The 24,166-nt window shown below is 40.4% G+C and overlaps 1 protein-coding gene across 4 annotated transcripts in view; it reads right to left on the bottom strand.

Annotated features, from left to right (window-relative positions):
* Nucleotides 1-431: 431 nt before the first annotated feature.
* Nucleotides 432-24,166, bottom strand: part of LOC107720058 (trinucleotide repeat-containing gene 18 protein-like) — a 70,352-nt gene continuing 46,617 nt past the window's right edge. For 2 of the 4 annotated variants that reach the window (XM_016527652.1, XM_016527656.1), the window contains 13 exons: nt 21,016-21,258; nt 19,880-20,283; nt 19,353-19,481; nt 17,705-17,882; nt 16,835-16,952; nt 10,433-10,508; nt 9,867-9,975; nt 9,213-9,329; nt 8,596-8,754; nt 6,984-8,272; nt 4,730-4,966; nt 4,517-4,591; nt 432-4,431 (listed from right to left, as the gene is read on the bottom strand). In XM_016527652.1, coding sequence (XP_016383138.1) covers nt 4,225-4,431; nt 4,517-4,591; nt 4,730-4,966; nt 6,984-8,272; nt 8,596-8,754; nt 9,213-9,329; nt 9,867-9,975; nt 10,433-10,508; nt 16,835-16,952; nt 17,705-17,882; nt 19,353-19,481; nt 19,880-20,283; nt 21,016-21,258 — 3,341 coding nt within the window. In that variant the 3' untranslated portion in view covers nt 432-4,224. The remainder of the gene's footprint in view (nt 4,432-4,516; nt 4,592-4,729; nt 4,967-6,983; nt 8,273-8,595; nt 8,755-9,212; nt 9,330-9,866; nt 9,976-10,432; nt 10,509-16,834; nt 16,953-17,704; nt 17,883-19,352; nt 19,482-19,879; nt 20,284-21,015; nt 21,259-24,166) is intronic. The other 2 variants (XM_016527654.1, XM_016527653.1) reach the window with 2 other exon arrangements.

The raw sequence follows: 24,166 nt of genomic DNA, 5'->3' as shown, positions 1-24,166 counted from the left end.
CAAGTATTGCTCGGCTCTCGCAGGCATCTTTAAATATGCACTTATACAGCAAATGACAGGAGCTGTAAAAAGCTCATCAAGTTAACAGTTCTCCCAAAAGTTTTTGGATCCACTCATTCGTTCCTCTACAGCAGTGATGGGCAAACTTGGCCCTTCCAGGCCACTTTCCTGCAGATATTTGATCCAACCCTGATAAAACTCACCTGCCTGTAGCTTTCTAGTAGTCTTGAAGACAATGATTAGCTGGTTCAGGTGTGTTTGATTAGGGTTGGAGCTAAATTCTGAAGGAAAGTGACCTGGAAGGGCCAAGTTTGCCCACCCCTGCACTACAGCTTCAAATACAATGTGGATTGAGGCAATTCAGAGCCAGAGGGTTTTACAAAGACAATTATTGAAAAAATAAGGCACAAAAAATAAAGAGACCAACTCAATTCCATTTTATGACGTTTATTGATGAACTAGAAAATACTGAGATACTAAAAGAATTGAAAAACACTGATAATGCTGGTTGCGTCTGTTAAAAAAAAAAATCAAATTCCATAAGTTCACACGCACAAGTAAACGGCAATCTTTAATATCGGTTTCAATTTTTAAAAAATTTATTTTGTAATTTAGTTTTTTACAAGATTAAATGTGTACACAGTATATCCATACTCATCTCCCCCTCTCAAAGGATCATTTACAAAACCTTGATGCTTTAAAATGTCAAATAATTTCAAATATATAGCTTTTAAAATTTGTATTATTATTTTTTTGTAACAGGACCATATCAATGCTGAAGGAACAGCAGATGAAGACCAGTGAAGGACCAGCCTCCAGTCCACACTAACTTTCTCTCTCTCATCTCCCACATTCATGAACACGTTCCTTCCCTCACTAGCAGCTACCTCACAGAATCCAAATTCAGCAGTATTGCACATTAAGCATGGAGGACGACTGTTCCGAGAGGGGGAATGTCAGAAAGAAAGAAAGAAAAGAAAAGAAAAAAAAAGAAAAAGATTGAACAGAATCATGCAAACAGTGAACTCTGTCACGCTTCTACTTGGCTATATACTGTTTTCTAATAAGCCAGTTAAACCTTATACATCATAAGATATGCTCAAACGGACCCTAGATGAGTAGCAGAGGACATCAGCGATTCATCCCATATGACTGCTTCCAGCAGAGGCCACCGTCTCATACAGTGACCCAAGGTGAAGGGATGAACTCTGACCTCCATTCACGTTACACTACGTCACAATACGCAAAATATACTTTTGTTGATTGCTCTAATATTATTCCTAGAAGCATATACGCAATTTCTAAAACATACAGACAAAAATACTCTTAAAAAGTGCTTTACAGCTTGTCTTAAGCTCGAAGTAAACGTTTGTTTTGAGGGGCACTTAAATTGTACAACTCGCTAAACAGGCAAAAACATTCAACACAGATCTGTATTGAAAAGATTGTGTCAAATCAAAAAGAGCTTGCTTAATGTTGCTTCAGATTCACTGTGCATTTGAAGATCATTTGGCATTTGAATTAGCTTTGGGTATGCGTAAAATCCTCAACCAAATTAGGTGACTTAGAAAAACAGTCCAAACCGGAATAGGCTGAATATCGTTTTAAGCCTCAAGACCACACATACAAATGATAAAACATGTTAAGAAATACAACCTATTGAATATCAACAAGATAATATCTCTTTAAGAGAGACTGGGCAATGTAATATGAAATGTACATGAAAAAAATATATATTTCAGACATTTCAGACTGTTCTTCTATACGTAATAGTGTCAACATTTCTATAATATAAAGAAATTTACGAAATACTGAGTAGGCCAAATATTTTCCAGTCACAAAGACCGGAAGTCTCTAGTGTCCATACCCTTCTTGATCTCACTATTCTCCCACAAAAAACGGGGGGGAAAATAAAACAAAACAACAGAAAGAACCAATAAGTATCCAATGAACATCATTCACAGACACATCAAGGTTTTCATCATGACGAAAGAATTAAAAACAGGCAATGGTTTAAAAGCCCACGTGCAGTGACATTTCTTTCACAAGTGTAAAAATACCACCAAGAGAAAATATCAAACAAAAACATGAAACGTTGAAGGTGGGAGGTAGAAAGAATTACGGAGTTAAAAAATTTGGCTGGGCAACTGTAGACAACAACAAAAAAATGTAGCCTCTAACCTCATCTTTTCTATACATCTTGGTAACCATAATTGTTAAAAAAAAAAAAAGATCAGTACAGATGGTTTTGTTTCATTATTTAAAAAAACGATACATACATAGTGTCCAACCTTAAAAACAAAAAGACATTCATACCTCCTTTGAGCCTTAAAAATGAGGCACAAATAAGAACCATAATTACAATTAAGCAAATAAGGTGTTTGCTAGTCTCTTCATCCATGTAAGGAAGCCATAAATCAAATACGTTTGACTGGTCTTGATTAGAGAAGCAGCGAATACATAGCCTGGTCCTAACTGCCTCTGATGATTGATGGCACTTTCTCTGGAGCACAATATCAATCAGAAGGACCTATTTTCAAAGACATTCAGACTTTGCTTTTAGGGACCAAGGTTAAGGCTATTAAGAACGAACCAGAAAACGGCTTGGAATAAAAGTCGAGATGGAGAAACAAACGTAGACGTGAGAAAGGCAAAAAACAACTCAGCGTTCAACTTTCAGAGCTAACAGATAACGTCACCTGCGCTGCTGCTATTTGTTTATATGAAGAAAGTGCTTTCATGCATGAGATGTAATTGCTTTCTGTGGGGGATAATTCTAGCAAAAAGAGAAAGCGGAGTAAAATAGACATGATAAGCAAGCGTAGCCTGATTATATGGTGCTTTTAAACTCTCATTCTCCATCTCTCACTGACCCTGAGAAGCAATGAGAGAACTAAAATGGTTTTCCCGCAAAGCGCTTCACGTCCACCTGAACAGGGGATTGTCAAGGGAAGTCTGTCCTGTGTAAGACCAAGGGCAGAATTTAAGTGCTTTCTGTTGTAAAACTGCATGGAACAACTGGCTTCGAACACTGTCAAATCCCACAAACCATCTGTCCTGTAATAGTAGTTTTGATATCAAGATTACATTACATTACGTCGAAAATGTAGTGGGCATCTGAGATTCCAGTAACAACTTACAAGATCTGTACTCTAAAACCAGTTCCTGATATTTGTTAACATTTTAAACATTATTCACAGTTTATTAAAGCTTTTTTTTTTTTCATCTTTTGCTGCTTTAAAAAAATTACTGTCACATAAATCTATGGTGCACGAAAATAAAATATATTTGTCCATATCGTATATAGCTTGTATGCATGTATTTACAAACGGGCGTCATCTACATCTGTTTCCGTCCCAGTAGAGCCCTTGACTCGTAAAAAGAAACCTTTCTGCCACCGTGGCTGAGGGGCGAGGATCGTATATAAATATTCTGATAGATCTTCTGGGCCACTCGGTGGAAAAGTGACTCAAACTTTCCTATTAATAAACGGTCCTTGCGGGCAGGCAGACCACAGTTCTGTCCTTTCTTTTAAGTGCTTCTCACATGAGCCGCAGCTTTAGGTCTGCTATCGTTTTACCCGTCTGGGTTCATTAGCCAGCCCTTGAAGTTCTGCCCGGGATCTACCAGTAGTAACTGGACAGCGGAGCATGTGGTGGGGACGACTCTCTGGGCAGAAGTGTGACATGGCCTGTCAGCTTTAATTACTCTTTCAGTTGTTGGTCCCACGGCCAAGGAAGCTGGTTCCAAGCAGGCCTTCTCACCCGGAGAATTACTCGGAGTCCTGCAGAAGTGGTGTCACCTCCATTCCAGCCGCACCGGTGATGGCTGAGGCAAACAGGGCTCAACAGTGCAGATGCAGTTGACCTTCAAGACATTTTTGACGTGCTTTCACTTTCTTTGACACATTTTACTCTTCAACTGGAGATTCCTGAACGTCATTTGTCCACCACAATCATGAAGCAAGGTGCCCCATTAACAGACCAAACACTTGCGTTGAACTTCGAATCTAGCGCAATTTTACAATACCGTCAACCATCGTGTTTGAAATGATGTGCACACATGACATTTGTTGAAGTAGTCTCTGATCTCAACGGATGCTTGTGTCTTTGTCAGGACGTTTTCGGAACTCGTCTGATTAGTCGGGCTTTGGGTAAAGCCAACACATCTGTCTAGCCCTTGTATCTCATTCGTTTGGTTCCACGCGTCTTTATTTGTTGATCCTCAGCAGATTACAGGAACCCCATCCGTGTTGAATATCATTCCCGTGGTGGGTTCATAAGTGCCGGCCAGGTAGTAGAGGTCTTCACTGTCTTGGTACTTCTTAGTTTTAACCATCTGCTCATATTGCTCAAGGCTGACCACCAGACATTTATGAGAAATGGTCTGGACGTCATTCTCATCAATGTGAGAGGACTGGTACAAGGCCCGCTGAAACGAGAAAGCAGAGAGATCTAGCAGTCTGTTTTCACCCAGACGAAGATGATCAAACCATTTACTGGATTGGTTTTCTTACCTCCATGAAGTCTTTTCTCTGGCTGGAAGCCTGCAGAACAGCAGGAAGACTGTGGCCAGACATTTGATCCCAGTTCTGCCAAACAAAATTTGATTAGTTCCAAACCCAGATAAAGGCAAGACTGGGACAGATCAAGTACCATTCCAGTACTAACGTCATAATGCAGTGCCCGCAAGCCATTATTCTTGTTTAGCAAAGGGAGATGAAAGTAACCTTTTTGTCATGAAGTTTCTTTCCAGGGTTGGTTTCCTCAGGATGATAGAACCATTTGACACGGACCACCATGTTGTTTCCCCAGGACTCCCACATGCTCTGGATGTGTCCAATGAAGGGGAGGTTGGGTCGTCCAGCAGACAGGAACACAGCACAGTCTCCAATACGGATCATTTCCTTCCCACGCATTATGGCTTTGTAGAAAAGCTTCTTTGCCTTCCCTTTCATTCCCCGCCTCTGTAAGAAGTTGAAGGAAAAGCAAAGGATGTTTCTTCGGGCACTTTTATGTCCCAGGGTGGTTGATTTTTATTAAAACGAACAGATTTGAACCTTTTTCCCTTTGTTATATGAAGGTCACATTAAAATTGTCTTGGAAACTTTTTACCAGGCCTTCATTTATATTTGCAACTTTTCAAAATAAAATTTAAAAAATTAGAATTTTTTAAAATTTAAATGAGAATCTTATTTTTAACTACTAGTGAAAGAAACATTAACCATTTTAATATTTTGAATAAAATTGTTTAGTGTTTTTATTTTCTCACAGTTGTAGCATAATTTTTTATAGCACCAAACATTTATGCCACTAAAAAATTCTAAAAGTAAGGTGTCAATGAGGAGCATGTTTGAGATAAAATTACATGTGACGTGAAAAAAGAAACAAAGACACAACATTTTCATAGTGTAAAATTTCCAATCAAGCTGTAATTTTGTCCATTATGCAAAAAGTCTAGAAATATTATTAAATTACGTGTATTTAGTATACATAAAATGCTAGATTTGAAATTAGCCTTAGCAAGACAAAGGAGTCAATTAAGCCCAAAGTATACTTTGTTTTGTTATGCGTACACTGGAGTATGTGTTCAGTGCTCAGTGTAAATTTCATCATCAACATAGTACTTGCATACTGTATGATGTGCACTAAGGGGACCAGATTTCTGAAATGAAAACCGGGGACATTTCCTAGTTCAGTGATCAAAATATCACTGAAATCTCACTTGTGATTATCTGCAAAATTAAAAAATGGGGACAATATATTTGTGTATGTTTTTTAATTGTTTTGGTTTCCATATATTAATATCATAATTAGTAATTACAATGATGTTTAAGGATCAAACTTACCCTAGTTTATTAATAGGACTACAATTCTCCAAAAATAAACAGATCAAAACAGGATTATAACAAAATTATGACTTTCCAAAAACACTAAAAATAAAACAATAGAAATGAGAACATATGATAAATAAAACTGTATTTAACAAATATTTTTAACATTTTCTGACTGTATTTAACATTTTCACAAACTGAGTAATTACAACTTTTTAAATGATTTTTTCCAAATTATGTTTATGCTTTTGGAAATGGATCTTTACTACCCCTAATCAGCCTTATTATTTTGCATTTCAGGCTAATTTTGACCACAAAGTATGTGCTTTCTGCAAGTGTAATTGTTTATTTTATTATTATTATTATTATTAATATCGGAGTTGTGACGGTAGAAGTTGAATGAAGATGAATGTTTATGAATGTTTTACATAAAGTGCACACAAACAGTATTACTTTGTTTTAACATGTATATAGTTAGTATGTGACTACCTTTTTGTTAATTGACAATAATAGCGCTCCGCTCTAGTCCAAGTTCTTCTTGGCTAAAGTAGCGGTGCGCGACTTGTAATCAGTATAGCTCACAGTGCCCTCTGTTGGTGAAAGTAATCGTTGCTTTGAACGTGCTGTAAAACAGGGACATTTCCGGGGACAGGACACCAAAAACTGGGACTGTCCCCAGAAAACGGGGACGTCTGGTCACCCTAATGTGCACAGCCAGATTTTTCTAACCACGCATACTCCACGCTCAGCTCGCACATGTCTTGAATTTCTTGCATTAATTAGTTTGTCCACAAGGTGGCAACACTGGTCCAGGCCGTTTTCACAGTTGAAACTACAGACATGAGTGCTTGTGTGAGGTTTAAAAGATACATGCAACTCTAGTTTAAACAAGTACAAAGACGTTTTTTAATCATATCTTCTGAAGAGAAATAGCACAGACACTGGACAAGGATGAAACTTTGTAGTGCACGTGTCGAGTGCCTGCGTTCGTGTACGTTACCAAATTAAGCACAGATTGAAAGGGTATACCCTCACGTTCACATCAAAACTGAAGTATACTTTGGACTATGCAATACATAATTTGAGATGTTGTAAAAATGGCATTGGTGGGACTTCAAGAAAGACGCAATCCTAAAATCCATGGGCTTACCTGAGTAGGCTTTCCAAACCACTTCCACAGCTGTCTGGCATGGAGGAAAGCAGAGATCTTGGGCCTGTTCTCGACAGAGGGAAGCCTCTGTCTTTTTGCCAGCTCCTTAGTTGTTGGGAGGTGGATTCCCTCTCGTCTTTTGGGGCGACCGACACCCTGCTTCACCTTCTGCTGTCTCTGGGGCTTCTGCTGCTGTGTGCCAGATGCCTGCTGCTTCTGGAGCTTATGAATGTTGGCAGCAGGCCCCATTTTTGATTTGGCCTTCTCGTCTTCCTCCTCTTGAGGTGGTACATGCTCTGCGGCTGGGGATGGTTGAGAAACAGCAACCGGTTCTTCATCTGAGCTACAGGAGGATTCTTCATCGCTGGTGGTGGAGGATGATGATGAGGAGGAGGAGTGCGAATCAGCTGAGGATGAGGAACTGCTTGTGGATGAGCTGGAAGAGGTGGGACTTGATGCCCGCGAGCTGCTGGAGCTGGTCGAGTCTTGTTTGGGCTTCTTTTCCTGCGAGGCCCCTCGCTCCTCTTCTCCGTCGGACTCCGAGCTGCTGCTGCTGCTACTGCAGTTGGGACACTCCAGTTCTTTCTTGTCCTTCTCCCCTGAGTTGCTCACCTTCATCAGACCCTCGCTGCCACTGCAAAGCTTACGAACACTGTAGGTGGACACGCTATCGGTAGTAGGCGGGTCTGCCTCAACTGCCTTGTTTTTAGCTTTCAGTGTTTTGTCAGCAGTGGATATCGTAGTGTAGCTGACACCCATGACAGACTTATTCTCTCTTTTGGAGAGGTTTTGGCCCTCCATCATCATGAGGGCCTTGGTCTTCTTGGTTTTGGGTGACATTACTCCCTCATGGTCCAGTTTGATAAGGATCTCAGTCTGAGGTTGCTTGCGTTGCGTCTTCACACCAAACCCAGATGCCTCCTCCTCAGGCTTTCTCAAGCGTTTGACCGGCTTTCCTTTCCCCGCAGGACTCGCAGTCTCATTGTTGGAAATAAAGGAGGCCAGAGAAGTGGAGGGCTCATTATAGAGATCCACAGACAGAACTTTTCCATAGAGCGGCGGCGAGTAGACAGACTGGGGCTGGGAACGGACTTTGGTTGGGGGCTTGATTCCTGTGGTTTTCTTCTGGCTTTCATTAGATACAGGGATGGAGGGGCTGGCTTTGCCGACTTGCTTAATTTTTCTACCTGGCCGTGGGCTGCTTTTCTGGCCGGACAGGGGCCTCTCGAGGACCTGCGTTGGGGTTGGTGTGTCAGGCTTTTCATGCTCCTTTGGAGCGACTTCAGGCTCTGGAAAGCAGCACAGGAGGGAAGGTTTTAATATGCCAGACCAAAAACACACTTACCTCTATAAAAATGCTGGTAGGCTTAAAGCAGTTCCTGTTCTGACAGCAAGCTCTTTCCAAGCAAAAGAAAGTGATTTACCATCTATGAAACCACCAACCTAGTCCACTTTTTGTAAAATCACTGCATTTCTCATTTCAGTAACACCAGTTTTGACTTCTTAATATTTAATTTGAACCAAAGCAATAACCACTTTTATAAAAAATGTCTTCTATACCAGCCAAAATGTCAATGAGCGTAAATGTTTGGTTCAAAGGAGTGGAAATTACCGGGCTTGGGTTTGGGTTTTCTTCCTCTGCCCCTGCTTTTCGAAGTAGACTCCACTGTGTTTTTGGGTGGTGTCTCTTTGCCATCAGGTACATCCTTACTGCACTTCCTTCCTCGCCTTTTGGTGCTGGCCACGAGGAGAGCAGGGGATGGTTCTGCACCTGTTCAGATAAATTCAGTTTAGAAAACATTAATAGACGCAATAAGGATATTTGTGATTGACAAAACAGACACATACAAAAATATTGGCACATTTCCATGTGCTTCTCTACTACTCATATATTTTGAAAATGTTCATACACAAACATTTTCACAGTCAAACACATATACAGTACACACATTAATATTTACCCAGTGCTCTTAAATATTACACACAAGCCTTCAAATCTCTCAGTCTCACTCTCAATCATATGCAACCCCCTAGCAACTAGTGGAAAAACATCTTTTACTGAATCCATCATCAAGCTTCAAGAGCAAAACCAAACAAAAATCAGTGGCCGCATGGACTCCAAATCAAACAGTGCACATATGGGCTGTTTACCTAACTTCAACATTCAGGTAATGTTTCATGCGCTCCTTCGTGCCTTGGCTTTTACTCCCTGCTTCGCTGAATACTCACACTGAATCTTGTAGTCCGCCGGCAGCAGCCTAATATGAGAGAGCGGGATTCGGCCAGTGTCTCCATCGTCAAACTCCACTGTAATCAAATCGTCCACGTCTTCCATGTCTGGGCTCCCTGTGGACACGTAACAGGGTTGAAGACTGATGCAAAAGAACATGCATCACCTCAATTTACATTTCCACTGAATGAAACAGCAAACACTGCTGCGCGAAAAGAGCGACCGCATATTTCTCAGTGGTGCAGCAGTGGCTGCAGGGATTCATACAGGGCCTTTTCATTCTCATTGGCTGATGCCGGCAGTAGCAGCGACCTCCCTTTAAGAGTTTCTTGACAAGTCTCCAGCTCCCTCCTTCCTCAGTGGGAGGGAAAATAAATAATAATAGAGCAGAGCTCTGCATGTAGCTAACCACACCACTCTTTATTCCCCGGCTCGGTTTATCTGGCAGCGCTTATGGGCTTGGCTAAAAGATTTAGATTAAAGGAAATGAAACAACCCTGAAAGGTTCTCTAACTACGCTTCTGTGCAGAGGACAGTGGACATTTGTGCATATTTTTTCCATTTGAGAAACGTAGACGCAGTAAAACGCATTGGTTAATAGTCTGTAATAGCCAGTGAAAGGTGCTCAATTAAGCGGAACAGGAAAACCGTACCTCTGACGACCGTGCCAGGGTAGAGGCAACGGTACTGCTGGCTCCAGTAGGCTGCAATCCGGGTCCCCTGGGGAAGGTATCTAACGGAGGGGGGTTTCACATCAATAATCTGTAGGACAAAGGCAGTGTGGATCAGAGAGGATTATTAAATCAACACCTGTGTGCATTCAGACACTTTGCGGTCATCTATCTTCTAAGCTGAACAACTAATGAATCATTTTCTGGCGAGGAAATGTACATTTTGTGTATATAATCCATCTTAGAGAGGCAGTAATGACTAAGGTTGCTCTTGGCAGTGGTCCGCTTCCAACAGTACATTAGGAAGGAAAGGCGGTAGCCGCTAAAGCGTGTGTGCCTAAACCAACAGACAGAGGTACTGGAGCAAAACATGCCCTTAGCGTAATAGCAGGGGAAGGTGCTAAACAGCTTCTATATTACACCGTGCCCCAGGCCTGTTAGCAGAGAGAGGAAACCGAGGAGTGTGCCTGGAGTAAAACACACAGGCCTGTTGTGGCGTAACGTGTATGTGGGTCAACGAACGGTGCAGGGCAGTGTGGCGTACTGACCGCCTCCTGTAGCAGTTGCTCCAGGCAGTAGATATGTGGCCTGTTCCCCCTCTCGCCCTCCACCACCACGCTGTATCTGTAAGACAGGACACAGTCATGAGCCCAAAACAAAAATCTAGGGAATGCACATCCTGTTTTCATGGAAATATTAACAGCGATATAAAATTTGCAACCCATTTTACTTTCATATTGTGACTCATTTCAGAACGCATCAGGATATTTAATAGTAACAAACAAAAATGTAGGCCAGGACTTTATTTTATCCATTAGGAATTTATCCATTAGATGAAAAGTAATTGTTCCACACAGCCGCTATCATTATTATATGAAATATTATCTGGCATTAAATTAATTACTGCAAATTCAGGCAAGTAGTGACAGATCTTTTCTTTTGTATTGTGATGTACATCAGAGTGCAACGAAATGATCAAAATAAATAATAAATAAATAAAAATAATGTAGGGTAGGGACTTCTATTCTATTGGATTCTATGCATTGTTGATTAGATGGAGGCAGATCTGAATGCAAGCTTGCAGTAAATTGTAAGAAAGGGGGCGGGTTTTAAACTAAATGTTAAAAGTCCTGCATACGTCAACAGAGAGAAGTATGTTATTCACAATCAATCGCATCTAATCATAGATCAATAACTTGCATTTTAAAATAGATGAAGGTGATAGGTGAAGTTTCATTTAATTCATACATTAAATATCATGAAGTTTGTACAAAGTCTGCTTTAACCACAACAATAGACAAAAACAATGGCTGTAGAGCTATACGGCTATTGGTTAACGAACTAATAGCCTGCACATCCTAGCTGATGTCAGTAAAAAGTGAAAGTTGAGTAAGTTAATTCAATGTGATGAAAGATTAAGACGACCATTGTTTTTATTTTTTGGAATAATATGCACACATGTGTAGTAATAAAGTGAATGGGGTCACTTTTGTCATGTCGGATAGGTGAGAACACACATGAAACTGTTGAAGGAAGCTGTCTGCACTCTGCACTCAGTGCATAATGGTTTTGTCTAAAAATATAATGTAGTAGGCTGTAGAGAGGAGATGCAGAGGGGCTAAACCAAAAGACTCAGCAGCCCAAGAGCTTGAGGACAGGGCTCTTTTGAGAAACACACTGAGCTTTGAACCGGTCTTTATTCACAATACCCAAAGGAGCTTGGCTTTCTCTCCAACCACCCTCCCTTCCTTATTCAAGCTCAACCTTAGAGATACAATTTGGAGGGGCTTGCCCCCCCTTTTTTGGAATTCCTTGCCCGATAAATTTGCAGCGGTTTTATTGTCTTTACTGTCAAGAAGTCAGAGCAGTGGGGATATGTAAGATAAGTCAGTTTCTTGACATCGCATGTGAGAGCCAAAATGGGCTCTGACGCAAATGGAAAAAAGGAATAAAAAGAGGCAGACCAGGCTAAGTTGGTGTGTAGGCGGACCACAATCCAAACATAGGTTTGTCTCTCCAGATTTGGAATATTATTGGAATATTATTTCTGGAAGTTGGCAGTTTTCACCTTTGTAAAATCTGCAACACCCACTTCCAGCTAAATTAGTTTCGACTGCCAAAGTGAACCAACAAGCAAACACATCAATACTGTTAAATAAAAAGGAAGCTTTTGGATTTTTATTGGTTGTCTGAGAAAGAGAGAAACAACAGTGACCGGTTCTTTAAAGTGCAGGTCACTCTCTATTATTGGATGCAAGCACATGGGCTTTATAAATCAGAATGGGCGTATACATGCAGCTGCATGTGTGACGTCCAAGATGGGGCTTCTAGTTTAAAAAAAAAAAAAAAAAAAAAGCCAGTTGGATGTTTGGCCTTTTTTCATTTGGATTCATGAAGGTGCCTGCAGTTCAAGCATGGACCCAGAGCCAGGCTTCAGAGATGTCCATCACCGAGTGGCAGCCTTATTACTGTGACATGGACCTGGGAGGTGATGTGGGACAGTGTCCTCCAGATCACTTCCTCCTGGATCTGGCCTGAGGGGGAGGAATCTGCTGGCCAAACCTGATTGGTTCTGTCTGCAAAGCCTGGGATAAATTCCCACCAGCTGCATCAGGGAGGGGAGAAAGATTGACCGGACAAGCAGGGTTAAATATCTGTCAAGTCGGTGGATGGCTAGCCTGATGTGGGCTTAGGACATGGGAAGGGTCGTTGTAAATTTGTTTTTGTTTGTTAAGAGGAAGGGAAGGTATTTGGTACTAAAGGTCTTTATAGAGTAATTTGTAATAAAATGTCCTTTGGGAAATAACTGATTCTGATTGGTCAATTACGGCATTCTGCTTTAAAACATTTTTGTGTAACGGCCACAAAAATGTATAATATTCCCAAGAAACTGATTTTCCTAAATAGCAAGCGTCTATGATCATTCCACAGTCTCTTTGTTCTCACATAATACAAATAATTTGAGCTCAGATCAAGTTTTCACATCCATTGTTTTATTTATTTGGTGTCGAATATCTTGAAACTGTACTTGATGATTCACACACACATACTAAAAACATCACTTCATATAAATAAACACTTCAGCAGAACAACAAAAAAAGCAGGTTTAAAAAAATGACTATTTACATGTCAATGGAGAAAACGGCTCAAAAGAAAGTAGTTATGTGTAGAAGCGTAAAATGCAATTTGCCATATTATATTTCTCTCGGAGATAACATGACATTATTCAGAAATCTTTGATTATTGTCAGAACAGCAAAGATGGGGAATTTTAGCGGTGAAAACACAATTTTCTCCCTCTCTTTACATATAACCACAAGGCATTCTGCTTTAAAACATTTTTGTGTAACGGCCACAAAAATGTATAATATTCCCAAGAAACTGATTTTCCTAAATAGCAAGCGTCTATGATCATTCCACAGTCTCTTTGTTCTCACATAATACAAATAATTTGAGCTCAGATCAAGTTTTCACATCCATTGTTTTATTTATTTGGTGTCGAATATCTTGAAACTGTACTTGATGATTCACACACACATACTAAAAACATCACTTCATATAAATAAACACTTCAGCAGAACAACAAAAAAAGCAGGTTTAAAAAAATGACTATTTACATGTCAATGGAGAAAACGGCTCAAAAGAAAGTAGTTATGTGTAGAAGCGTAAAATGCAATTTGCCATATTATATTTCTCTCGGAGATAACATGACATTATTCAGAAATCTTTGATTATTGTCAGAACAGCAAAGATGGGGAATTTTAGCGGTGAAAACACAATTTTCTCCCTCTCTTTACATATAACCACAACTCTAAAACTAAAGATACAACAGAGAAAAAAGGATGGAGTGAAAGCTTCAATTAGTTTGCCATTACCCATAAATAATGGGCCTGTCCCATTAGCATGGTCTTCATTCACGTCTGAAAGAGTGACAATGGCTTTGCCAAAGGACTTTTCTGAGCAGAATACAAAGGCTTCATGAAAGCCGAGGCTCAGGCTGAGAACAGACACTTTTCCTTGCCCTAGATTTCAGTTCCAATTCGACACCGGCTGTGTGAGTTATTGACTGCACAATTAACCAGTCCACTCTCATGTACAGCAAGTATGTTCATGCCTGCAGAGCCCAGGCTCTCCACAACAGGCTCTGTTAATGAAGACAGGTGAGGCATATAAACAGCATCGGCAGCGACAGTGGCGGCATATAAACATCTGAGTGCCCAAGCACGGATTTTCAATCTCTGTATGCGTTTAATGTGTGTTGTGTAGCACAAGCCATCACAGAATTAAATTTCCAGAGGGCAGGGTGGACAACAAGCGATATGTTGCAGTCAAGTTCTCCGCACTAGAGCCTGTTCTCATCATATTAAATTCTCACCGTCACACGAACTACCCGCTATGAAGAGCCGCGGTAACAGTCCTGCACAAAGGCACCTTCTCAGTGGCTGGAACTGCTATTTTAAGTACAAGAGACACATGCAGAGTGAGCGATAGAGGAGAGATATTTCACTGCTAAAATATGACAAACATCTCATTATGCCACGCGAATGTGCTGCAAATGAACAGATAAACCACCACCTATCTCCTCCCTTAATTTAGGAATACACGTTTATGAACTAGCATCCAGATTTTCAGCACGTTGCCTGACCTCTTGCTCGCAGACCACTGGAATTTAGGAGAAGGGATTGTGATGGGCGTTTGAGTGAATGATGGCGGCTCCTTGCTTTCGGACTGATAAGAGGAAGATGTGTTTCTGTGCTGCATGCTAAACACAGTTATTGAGCAACTGTGGGCCGTTGTTCTAATGAAACTAAAATGGAGGACAACACATTTCACAGAGGGCAGAAACGCAACAGAGCCCCTCTCATTAAAGATCCCCCGACCAGATGCTGCACCAGTTTGACATTTCTCACCAAATGAGATTATCCTTTATAGGGATGACTTTGAGAGGAACTCTCTCACCCCCAATAGACTAAAACTTGTTAATCCAAGTGGATAATAGGCCGTGGGAGACTACAGAAAGCATACAAAGTCCAAACAGAACAAAACTGCCCATTTCTGTCATTGCCTCCCTCAAGACACTTCACACCCCTTCTGTTTCCTGACCAAACAAAACGTTGCATTTTCCATGGAGAACTCTGAACTGGACCTTACAATAGGATAAACTTGGCAATATTTCACTCCGTTTAACACTAGTGGCTCAAGTAAGCAGTTTGTTAAAACAACTAAATAGGGCACAGGAACGAATGCCAACTTTTTTAGCGGCCTTGGTTCTAAGCCTTGAACCAAACCAACCGGCTCTGAGGTTAATCAAAACATTACAACACTTCATTCAGAGGAAAACTAGACTAAACTTTCTCCTCACATAAAGTACTGAGAATTATGCAAGCAAATGAACGAATTATGTATCACTGTAATGTATTTTCTTACAATAAAACACCTCTTCTTTTAAGGTAATTAAGGTAATTTAAGGTAGTTTTACATAGCCATCTTCGCTGTGAGTTCTGTTCTCATAGTTACAAAGACTTCTCTAATCAGTGGATCTCACTTAAGGATTGACAATAATGTACATGTTTAATTTGTCAATTAAACATGATTTAAAAAAAAAAAGAAACATATACTAACTTATTGGCTTAATGTACCTTTGCCAAAGACTGTTTATATACCAAGTTCACTCATATTCCTATGAATGCAAGAAACCGCAACATGCAATATGATATAGCGTAATAGATCCCACCTTCTAATAAAAACAGCTAATTGCCAATTGGTGATGTCATCGTGTCACTGCAACTTCTGTTGAAAGTGCAGGTTCCCATAGAAACAGTCAATGTCCTGAGACACATGCTTGGGAATGCACGTGCATTGGCTGGACCAACATGAAACTTATGCTTTTTAATGCTATTTGACCATTCATTGGACAGTTTGTGTAGGATTTTGTTGCTGATTTGAAATGTAATTTCAGTATTTCCCCATTTAGGCAGATAGGAGTTGGTTTTGCATGCAATTTACACAATATTAAATTTTTCTATATCTGTCTGTCTATCTATCTATCGATATATACATCTATATTCATATTTTGTGGAAAATGAGAGCATCAGTGTGGAGATGATGTTGTTTACGTCAAAACTGAAACCAAGCCGTTCTCACAGAACGCATATTTATCACATTTTCTAGAGGGACATCTATCAGCGTTGCACTCGCGTCTCGCAGAGAGCAGCATGTTTAGAAAGTCATGTAAAATTAATGCAAGTTCAACTTTTGAAAAACATGTCTAAAGACGATATGGCGGTTTTTTCCCCATCCCACTGTATCTCATGTTTTTAAAATGAAGTAAGTAACCTACTCTTTGTGATTGGTTTTCGGTCCTTTGTATTAAACTATACATACATGCATGGTGCTGTTTTTTTTCTAATTGTTTAAGCAACTTTATTAATTATATATGGTTTATAAACATTATTTTAAACATTATGCACTTTTTTTCAAAGATAGTCATGTTATTTTATTATGCTTTGAAGAAACGTGCATAATATTTTGCTCGATGCGCCCTCTTGTGGCCTCAGGAGAGAAGCCAAAAGCTTTTTTCCCCCTAACTGAAATTATGCCATTTAAATTCGAATATAATTCGAATTTTGATAATATTTAAGTAGAAAATTCGAATTGAGTTTTTCAGTCATTTTGACAGCCCTACTCTCCACACATAGTATATGTTTATCAAGTACTTTCACTTCAAATGCACTAAAATCCCACCCTCAACCCATTTAGAAGTACCAGTACTTACATAGAAACCTATACGTAGTAGCCAGAAAGAAATGCTAATCTTTTTTCTTTTTTTTAAATAAATCCAACTATTGCAGCCTATAAGCATTAAACAAAAAATAAGGAATTAGACAAACAATAAAGACACAGCAGAGGGTATAAAGAGAATGTAAACAGCTCGGGTGGGGGGTCTCTTACATGTCAGGAGAGTGAACCGTGCTGACGTGGCCGGCATACAGGAGTTTGTCATCCATAGGGATGAGGACCCGTAACCCATCCTGCAGTTCATCTTTGTTAATGACACAGTTCCGAGGGGCTGGGGGAAAAACAGAACAGAGGGAGATGAGAAGAGAGACATGCCGAAACTTGTGCTACTAAATAAAACCTGAGACATCTCATCACCACCTTAAAACTGCAAATGTTAGAGAAAATAGCTATCTTCCAAAACCCACAGAGCTGCCTATGGATGCAACATTTTAATGTGAAAACGGTTCCCAAAAGTAATTTAAGTATCTCATTTTAGACAAATTCTAAGACAGCAGCACATGTATTACTCGCACAGAAGTTAATCCCAGAACGCATTGTGACAAGGTCAATGAAAAAAAAATCTATGAATTAAAATGAATTAAAATTAGAATAGAATTGTGCCACTCTCTCATGGGAAGGGCTATTTGTGTGGCACACAGTGTTGCCATCTACGCAGAATGTTCCAAATCATTCACTTGTAAGGTTTCATGACGGTTATCATTCCGTCATTGTAGGTAGCAAGCAGCTCACAAGGTTTTCAAATCAAGTTAATGCGTGCAGTAACTCTCAGCTCGTCCCATTAATGTATGAATGCAATCAGGCCGAATCAATTTTCAGATTTTTAATGCTGGATTAGGATAAAATAGGCTGTGAAATTATCTCTCCTTAACGTCATTCAAAAGACATTCACTTTTAATTGCATGCATGGACAAGAAAATTAAGTCTGATTTAGTCATAAAACAAGCAATTAAAAATGGGGGAGCAATGAAGGGAAAGAGCTCTGCGGCCTTGCTGACAAGAGGGAATGTGAAAGTGTCTCACCGGGGGTGCAGGGTCTTTCTGGCTGAGCACTCACAGCGGGATTCTCATCCTCGGAGAAGCTGCTGTCCTGGTTGGGCTCAAAATCCTCATCAGCAGCCATACTTTCCATCAGTTTGCTGACAGCACCGCCCTTCCCTCGTGCCTGCTGGGGGAATTCAAGCACATTTTGCCCCAATTCCTGTGACAATGAAATATTGAACACTGAGCCATTGTTGGTTCAGTTCTAAAGATGAGACCCATGTGCTTACTAGAGGAGAATTGATTCAGTAAAACCCATTTAGATGAGTGACACGCTCGGCTCGCGAGATTTCGAATGCGGCAAATACCCAGAGGAGTTCCCGAGCTTCTGCACTGTGCATTAAAACATACATAAGATGAATAATAGCAGCGGCGGAGAGTTTTAAAATGCAGTGGAGGTTTATCTTGAGAAGAAATAAATAAATTGTGCAGAAGGGGTGGAGAAATGGATGGAGCAAGATGTCGTTTGGTTAATTTCACTGCTTTCCCGCTGAGTGTGCAGTCTAATTAGGCTTGCTGCTCTACTGCACTCGGCCCTTTTCTCTCTCCTTCTCCTTTCCCATCTCACCTCCCTCCCTTTGGTCACGGTGGGTACTGAGAGCAGGCCCATACAGACTGGGACAGGGGAGCAGGAAGGGGTGGCTCATTTAAATGCAAGGCTTTTCCCAATAGGCCTCGAGCCTGCCAGGTAAAATTATTCTGATGCCTTTCAGTGTTTTTCCTTGGCGTGTGTAGCAGTGTAGCACAAAATGGCTCCGTTTCAAATATTCATTTGTGTCATGTTAAAAATGTGAGTTAATACACAGTGCATCATGTTTTTATGTACTAAGAGTGTTAAGGCAGACCAAACAAATGCAAAAGGAGGATATTTTTTTCATCGACCATAAAAGTGGTAGCTATAATATAATATAATACAATATAATTCAAAAATCTGGGCTTGGTATGACCGTTTTGGGAAGAAGTCTCCAATGCTCACCAAGGCAGCATGTGAAATATTATTACAATTTAAAATAACTTTTTTCTATTTGAATAGATTTTAAAATGTAATTTATTTCTTTGATGCAAAGCTGAATTTTCAGCAGTCATTACGTCAGTCGTCTTTGTCACATGATCCTTCAGAAATCATTCTAACATGCCGATTTGCTGCTCAAGAAACATTTCTTCTTATTATTGATGTTGAAAACAGTCATGCTGCTTGATATGTTTGTGGAAACCATGATACATTTTTTCAGGATTATATGATGAATAGAAAGTTCAAAAGAACAGCATTTGTTTGAAATATTTTGTAACAATATAAGTGTCTTTACTGTCATTTTGGATTATTTAATGCCCCCTTGCCGAATAAAACTATTATAAAACTATATATAATAAAACTATTAATTTCTTTAAATAATTAAAAATCTTACTGACCACAAACTTTTGAAATAGAAATATAAAAGAGCTTAAACTTAAGATTAACACCACTAAAAACTAAAAAAAATAAATAAATACTTATTAACCCAGTTGATGTTTGTTGGTAGATCTTGGAATTGTCTCAAGAGGAAACTACCATTTCTGTTCATCAGCTAAAAGAATTGTAAAATATTGTTCAATTTATCACTTATTAGCATTGCAATGTTAGCGGAGTTACCTCCCTGGCTTTGGGCTTCACCTTGCTCTTGCGCCCTGGGCTGACAGGGAGAGCTCTGGTGCTGTCCGAGGGTGTACTGGAGAGCTGGGGTGGGGGCAGACACAGGGGGGTCTCCTTAATCCTCTTCTTCTGGAGCATTCACACCAGATACAAAGCCAAACTATCAGCATGGACTAGAGTGAAAAGCCTCATACAAATGCATGACACAATTGGGCTCAGTTCTCCCAGACATTACAGCCATTCAACAACACTGGATAGAGAAGTAAACATTAATAGGCAGTCATGCACTGAGCATTATAAAAAATAAAAAAAAGGGAGGGAGGATTCAGAGGGTGGAACGGTGATGGCTGGTAATTGTAGCCAGGCAAGCGGCAGTCATCCTTTTGTGTCCAACAACATGACACTCACAGCGGGGGGCTTTCTTGTCCGACAAATGTATCAGAACACCTGCTGTTATCAAGCGCCCTCACTGTTTCGTTGGGTCTGGCACATAGGACTTGATCTACATCAATAAAACAAGGGCTTACCTTGTTGGGGTCTTTCACTTCCTTGCCTTTGGCCAGCTCCTTAGGGCTCTGCGGGGATGCTTTGGGGCCACGGGCAGGTTTGGAAGTAAGTGGAAGAGGAGTTTTGCTGGACGGGGAGATGGGGTTGGCTTGGGCAGCATCGTGGAGGAAGATGCGTTCGCTCCTCCGCCGTGTCCATTGTTCGTCTTCGCTGCCGTCAGCAGTAAGGTCGAAACTGAACTCCCGGGGAGACTTGGGTTTCTTGGGTTTGCGTCCACGCTTGCTGGGGCTGGAGTCGTCACGCATGATGCTCGCGGGCGGCAAGAGTGGGAGCTCAGGAGCCGACCGTTTGCCATGCAAAAGCGACGGAAACTTCTTTCTCGTCTTAACATCGCACTCAGAATCTGTAAACTCGAACGCTGTACCTACAATCCAGAAGACATAACCTTTATTACTAAAGCATGCAAACTAAATGCACTCGCACATAAACGCAAAGTGCCTTTTATGAAAAACATACCAGTAATGTAAATACTAGGCCATCTGCTATAATTTAAGCCATCTACATGTGGTCAACTCATTTGCAAACGAAAAACGACAATATAATGTGCACAGGTGAGAAATAAACAGGGCCAGATGTGGGAGCAGAATTAAGGCCAAATGTTGTTGCAGGGTCTTGGAATAGTTAATGAAGGGGGCTGTTGGTCTCCGCTGGCAGGCCTGTCGCGTGCACTGCTGGGTACCCGCTCAGGATCACAGCCCAACCTCATCAAAGCAAGGCCTGTCAGCTTCACATTCTCAGTGAGTGCAAGCGGCGCAGCAAATACACACACACACAAATGCATCGAGGGGATAATGACACTACATTCTCAAGATGGGGCAAAACTGATGGGTGTCTATATTGAATAACACCCCTACTGAGTGACTACTCCAAGCACAATGTGTTTTCATCTGCCAGCCCCTTTCAACTCCCTCACTCACCGGCGCACATGCACGACACAGCGCAACAAAAGACAGCCAATAACAATGCATCACCATGTCACCTGGGAATTCAAGTCCCATGGGCTTAAAAAAGCAGCTGATGTCCCATTCGAGAGATTACAGATGAACCTAAGAGTGTAGGAAAAGATCCAATCCATTCAGAAAGAGCACTTCCTTACCCAGAAGGCTCTGCCGTTCCTCTTTCTTCTTGGCTTTCTGTTTAGCCTCCAGTTGGACAACGGAGAGCGGACTGGTGACAACGGGGCTCGGGATAGCGCTGGCGGCGAAACGGGCCAGGAGACCCAGCCCGCTCTCTTCTACGGAAGATGAACACAGGCCGTCGCTTTCATCAAGCTCGTAATCATACCCATCTTCATCCTCGTCGTCGTCATCATCATAATCATCCCGCTCGGTAAAATATTCTGTTAACAATGGAAAGAAAATCATTTAGGATTTTTGACTTATGAAAATTATATGAAGTTCAGAAATTGATGCCGAAGCCTGTGACATTCCATCATATAAAGCAGGGCTCTAAAACACCAGTCCTGTAAGACCAGTGTCCTGCTGAGTTTAGCTCTAAACCCAACTAAACAAGCTAATAAATGTGCTCTTAAAAACAAAGGTTGCATAAGTTTTATTATATATATATATATTTATTTATATATGTGTGTGTGTGTATGTATGTATATGTATACATGGAATCTTTGGTGCCAATAAAGAACTTTTATTTTTAAGAGTGTGCAGACAAGTGGGTTAAATCTAGATTGTTTTTAAAGTCTGCAGGATACTGGCCCTCCAGGACTGGAGTTGAAGTACCCAGGTTTAAAGTGATAGTTCACCCAAATATGAAAATTCTGTCACTATTTGCTCACCCTCATTCCAAACCGGTATGAGTTTCTTTCTTCTGCTGAACAAAAAAGATAATTTGAAGAATGTTTTTTTGTCCATACAAATGGAAGTCAATTGGGTCCAATCAACGTTGTTTAAGACCCTACTGACTTTCATTGCATGGATAAAATCATTCTTTAAAATATCATCTTTTCTGTTCGGCAGAAGAAAAGTCACAGGTTTGGAATGACATGAGAGGAACTAAATGGCAGAATTTTCATTTTTGTGTGAACTACCCATTTCAATCATCTTCCGTTAAATCAAAACCTCAATCCCATGCAATTAAATCAAAAATATCCAACATATAAAGACTATTTAGTTCTCTTTGTAGAACAATAAAACCATCAAATAAAATCTGCATAGCTATGAATACTAGATTGCTAGCACTAATGCATCATTCTGCCAGCTGTAGTGCTCTTCTCACTTTCACGTATCCATTGTAATCTAGCATCGCAGAAGCCGACGTTCTCTAGATGAATGTGTTCTTGCTCAAATACTGCAGCCCACCCACCACTACACAAGATTACTGGTGGGGGACAAAGCCTGGTTTCATGCAGGCAGCATATACTAAGCTGGGCAGGCAGGATCTAGCAAGCACAGCTTTCAAACCTTCAGAGCTTTAGGGAAGGATTTAAAATCAGCATGGCTGCTGGCTCGTTCCAAATCGAGAGGGGCCGGGAATGCAAAAGCCCAAACCAAATAAGAGAAGCCAGTAAAGTGGCCTTGCCCAATGTGCTGAATGAGTTGAATCACTGAGGGAAAAATGGGAATAGAAATAAGCCACAAGCACTGCAGAAAGCTAAGGTTGCTGGCAGAATCCCTGACTAAGAAAGTCATCAATTATTAACAGTCTCTTCAGCTCAGAGCTTGTCTAAACTGATAAAGGACAAAAAAACAAACTCAAAGACTAACTGTAAGACAGTAGGTACCCACTTTAAGCAACACCCCCTTTTCTCTCATTCTCTTGAGGGTGAGGAACACGTTTGGTGATGGAAACAGACACAGGATTTTTCAGCGTGGATGTGAGTAGCTGAAGCCAGAGGTGAGTTTGTTAAAGACAAAGACTTTGTAGCAGACAAGGACTTCGATTGGTTATGTTGTGAACATAATTTTATAGATGCCACAGCATTAAAACCTGAAACATGTATTACAAGAACTGACAGCAAGCAGAGGATGTGTACAGGAAAAAGAAAGCTGAGGAACACAAAGCAGGTTCTGTGAGGACAGTCCTCCATGGCTCCTGAGACTCAACTCAGACCATTCACCACTGCAGCCATGGCTATGTTCTTTTTTAATTCAAACCTCTTACTTCCTTGGCGGTAAATGATGAAAAAACAAAAAATCAGCCATTATCTATCTTCACTGAGGGAAGATAATAAAAAACTGATTTAAAATAATAATGAAATCATATACATTATCTTAACACAATCTTAATTATACATTTAATTCAACATCCAAGAGAAACATTCAGTTATATACTGTATAAAAACGGCAAACAAATAAACCAAATAAAATGTGTAAATAAAACAGATGTAGAAAAGCTTAAATTATTAATGACCAAAAAGAAGGTGGTGAAGAAGAAAAAGGTGATGTTAAAGAAAAACGTGAAGGTGAAGAAGGAAAAGATGGTGAAGATGAAGGTGAAGGAGGAGATGCAGAAGAAGGTGAAGTTGGAGAAGTAAAGTTGAAGGAGGAAAAGGAGGACAAGAGGATGATGATGGAGAAAGAGGAGAAGAGGGAGATTTCCTAAACTTAAAAAAATATATATATATTTTTTCATCAAATACAAGCATACAGTGGGGAAAAATATTTATTTGATCCCCTGCTGATTTTGTAAGTTTGCCTACTTACAAAAAAATGAAGGGTCTGTAATTTTTACGTTAGGTTTATTTTAAGGTATAGAGACAGAATACAAACAAAAAAAATCCAGAAAAAACACATTATATAAAGGTTAGAAATTGATTTGCATTTCAGTGAGTGAAATAAGTATTTGATCCACAAGCAAAACATGACTTAGTACTTGGTGCAGAAACCCTGGTTGGCAAGCACAGAGGGAAGACATTTTTTTTGTAGTTGGTCACCAGGTTTTCACACATCTCAGGAGGGATTTTGATCCACTTCTCTTTACAGATCCTCTCTAAATCCTTAAGGTTTCTTGGCTGTCGTTTGGCAACTCGAAGTTTCAGCTCCCTCCACAGATTTTCTATAGGATTGAGGTCTGGGGACTGGCTCGGCCACTCCTTGACCTTAATGTGCTTCTTCTTGAGCCACTCCTTTGTTGCCTTGGCGGTATGTTTCGGGTCATTGGCATGCTGGAAGACCCATCTTCCGTGTTCTGGCTGAGGGAAGGAGGTTCTCATCCAAGATTTTACAGTACATGGCCCCGTCCATTTGCCCCTCAATGCGGTGAAGTCGTCCTGTACCCTTAGCAGAAAAACAGCC

The sequence above is a fragment of the Sinocyclocheilus rhinocerous genome, unplaced genomic scaffold (assembly GCF_001515625.1).
Source record: "Sinocyclocheilus rhinocerous isolate Xijiao unplaced genomic scaffold, SAMN03320098_v1.1 scaffold273, whole genome shotgun sequence".
Taxonomy (NCBI): Eukaryota; Metazoa; Chordata; class Actinopteri; order Cypriniformes; family Cyprinidae; genus Sinocyclocheilus; species Sinocyclocheilus rhinocerous.
Note: the sequence above shows the minus strand (reverse complement) of the source record. Positions and strands in the feature narration are given on the sequence as shown.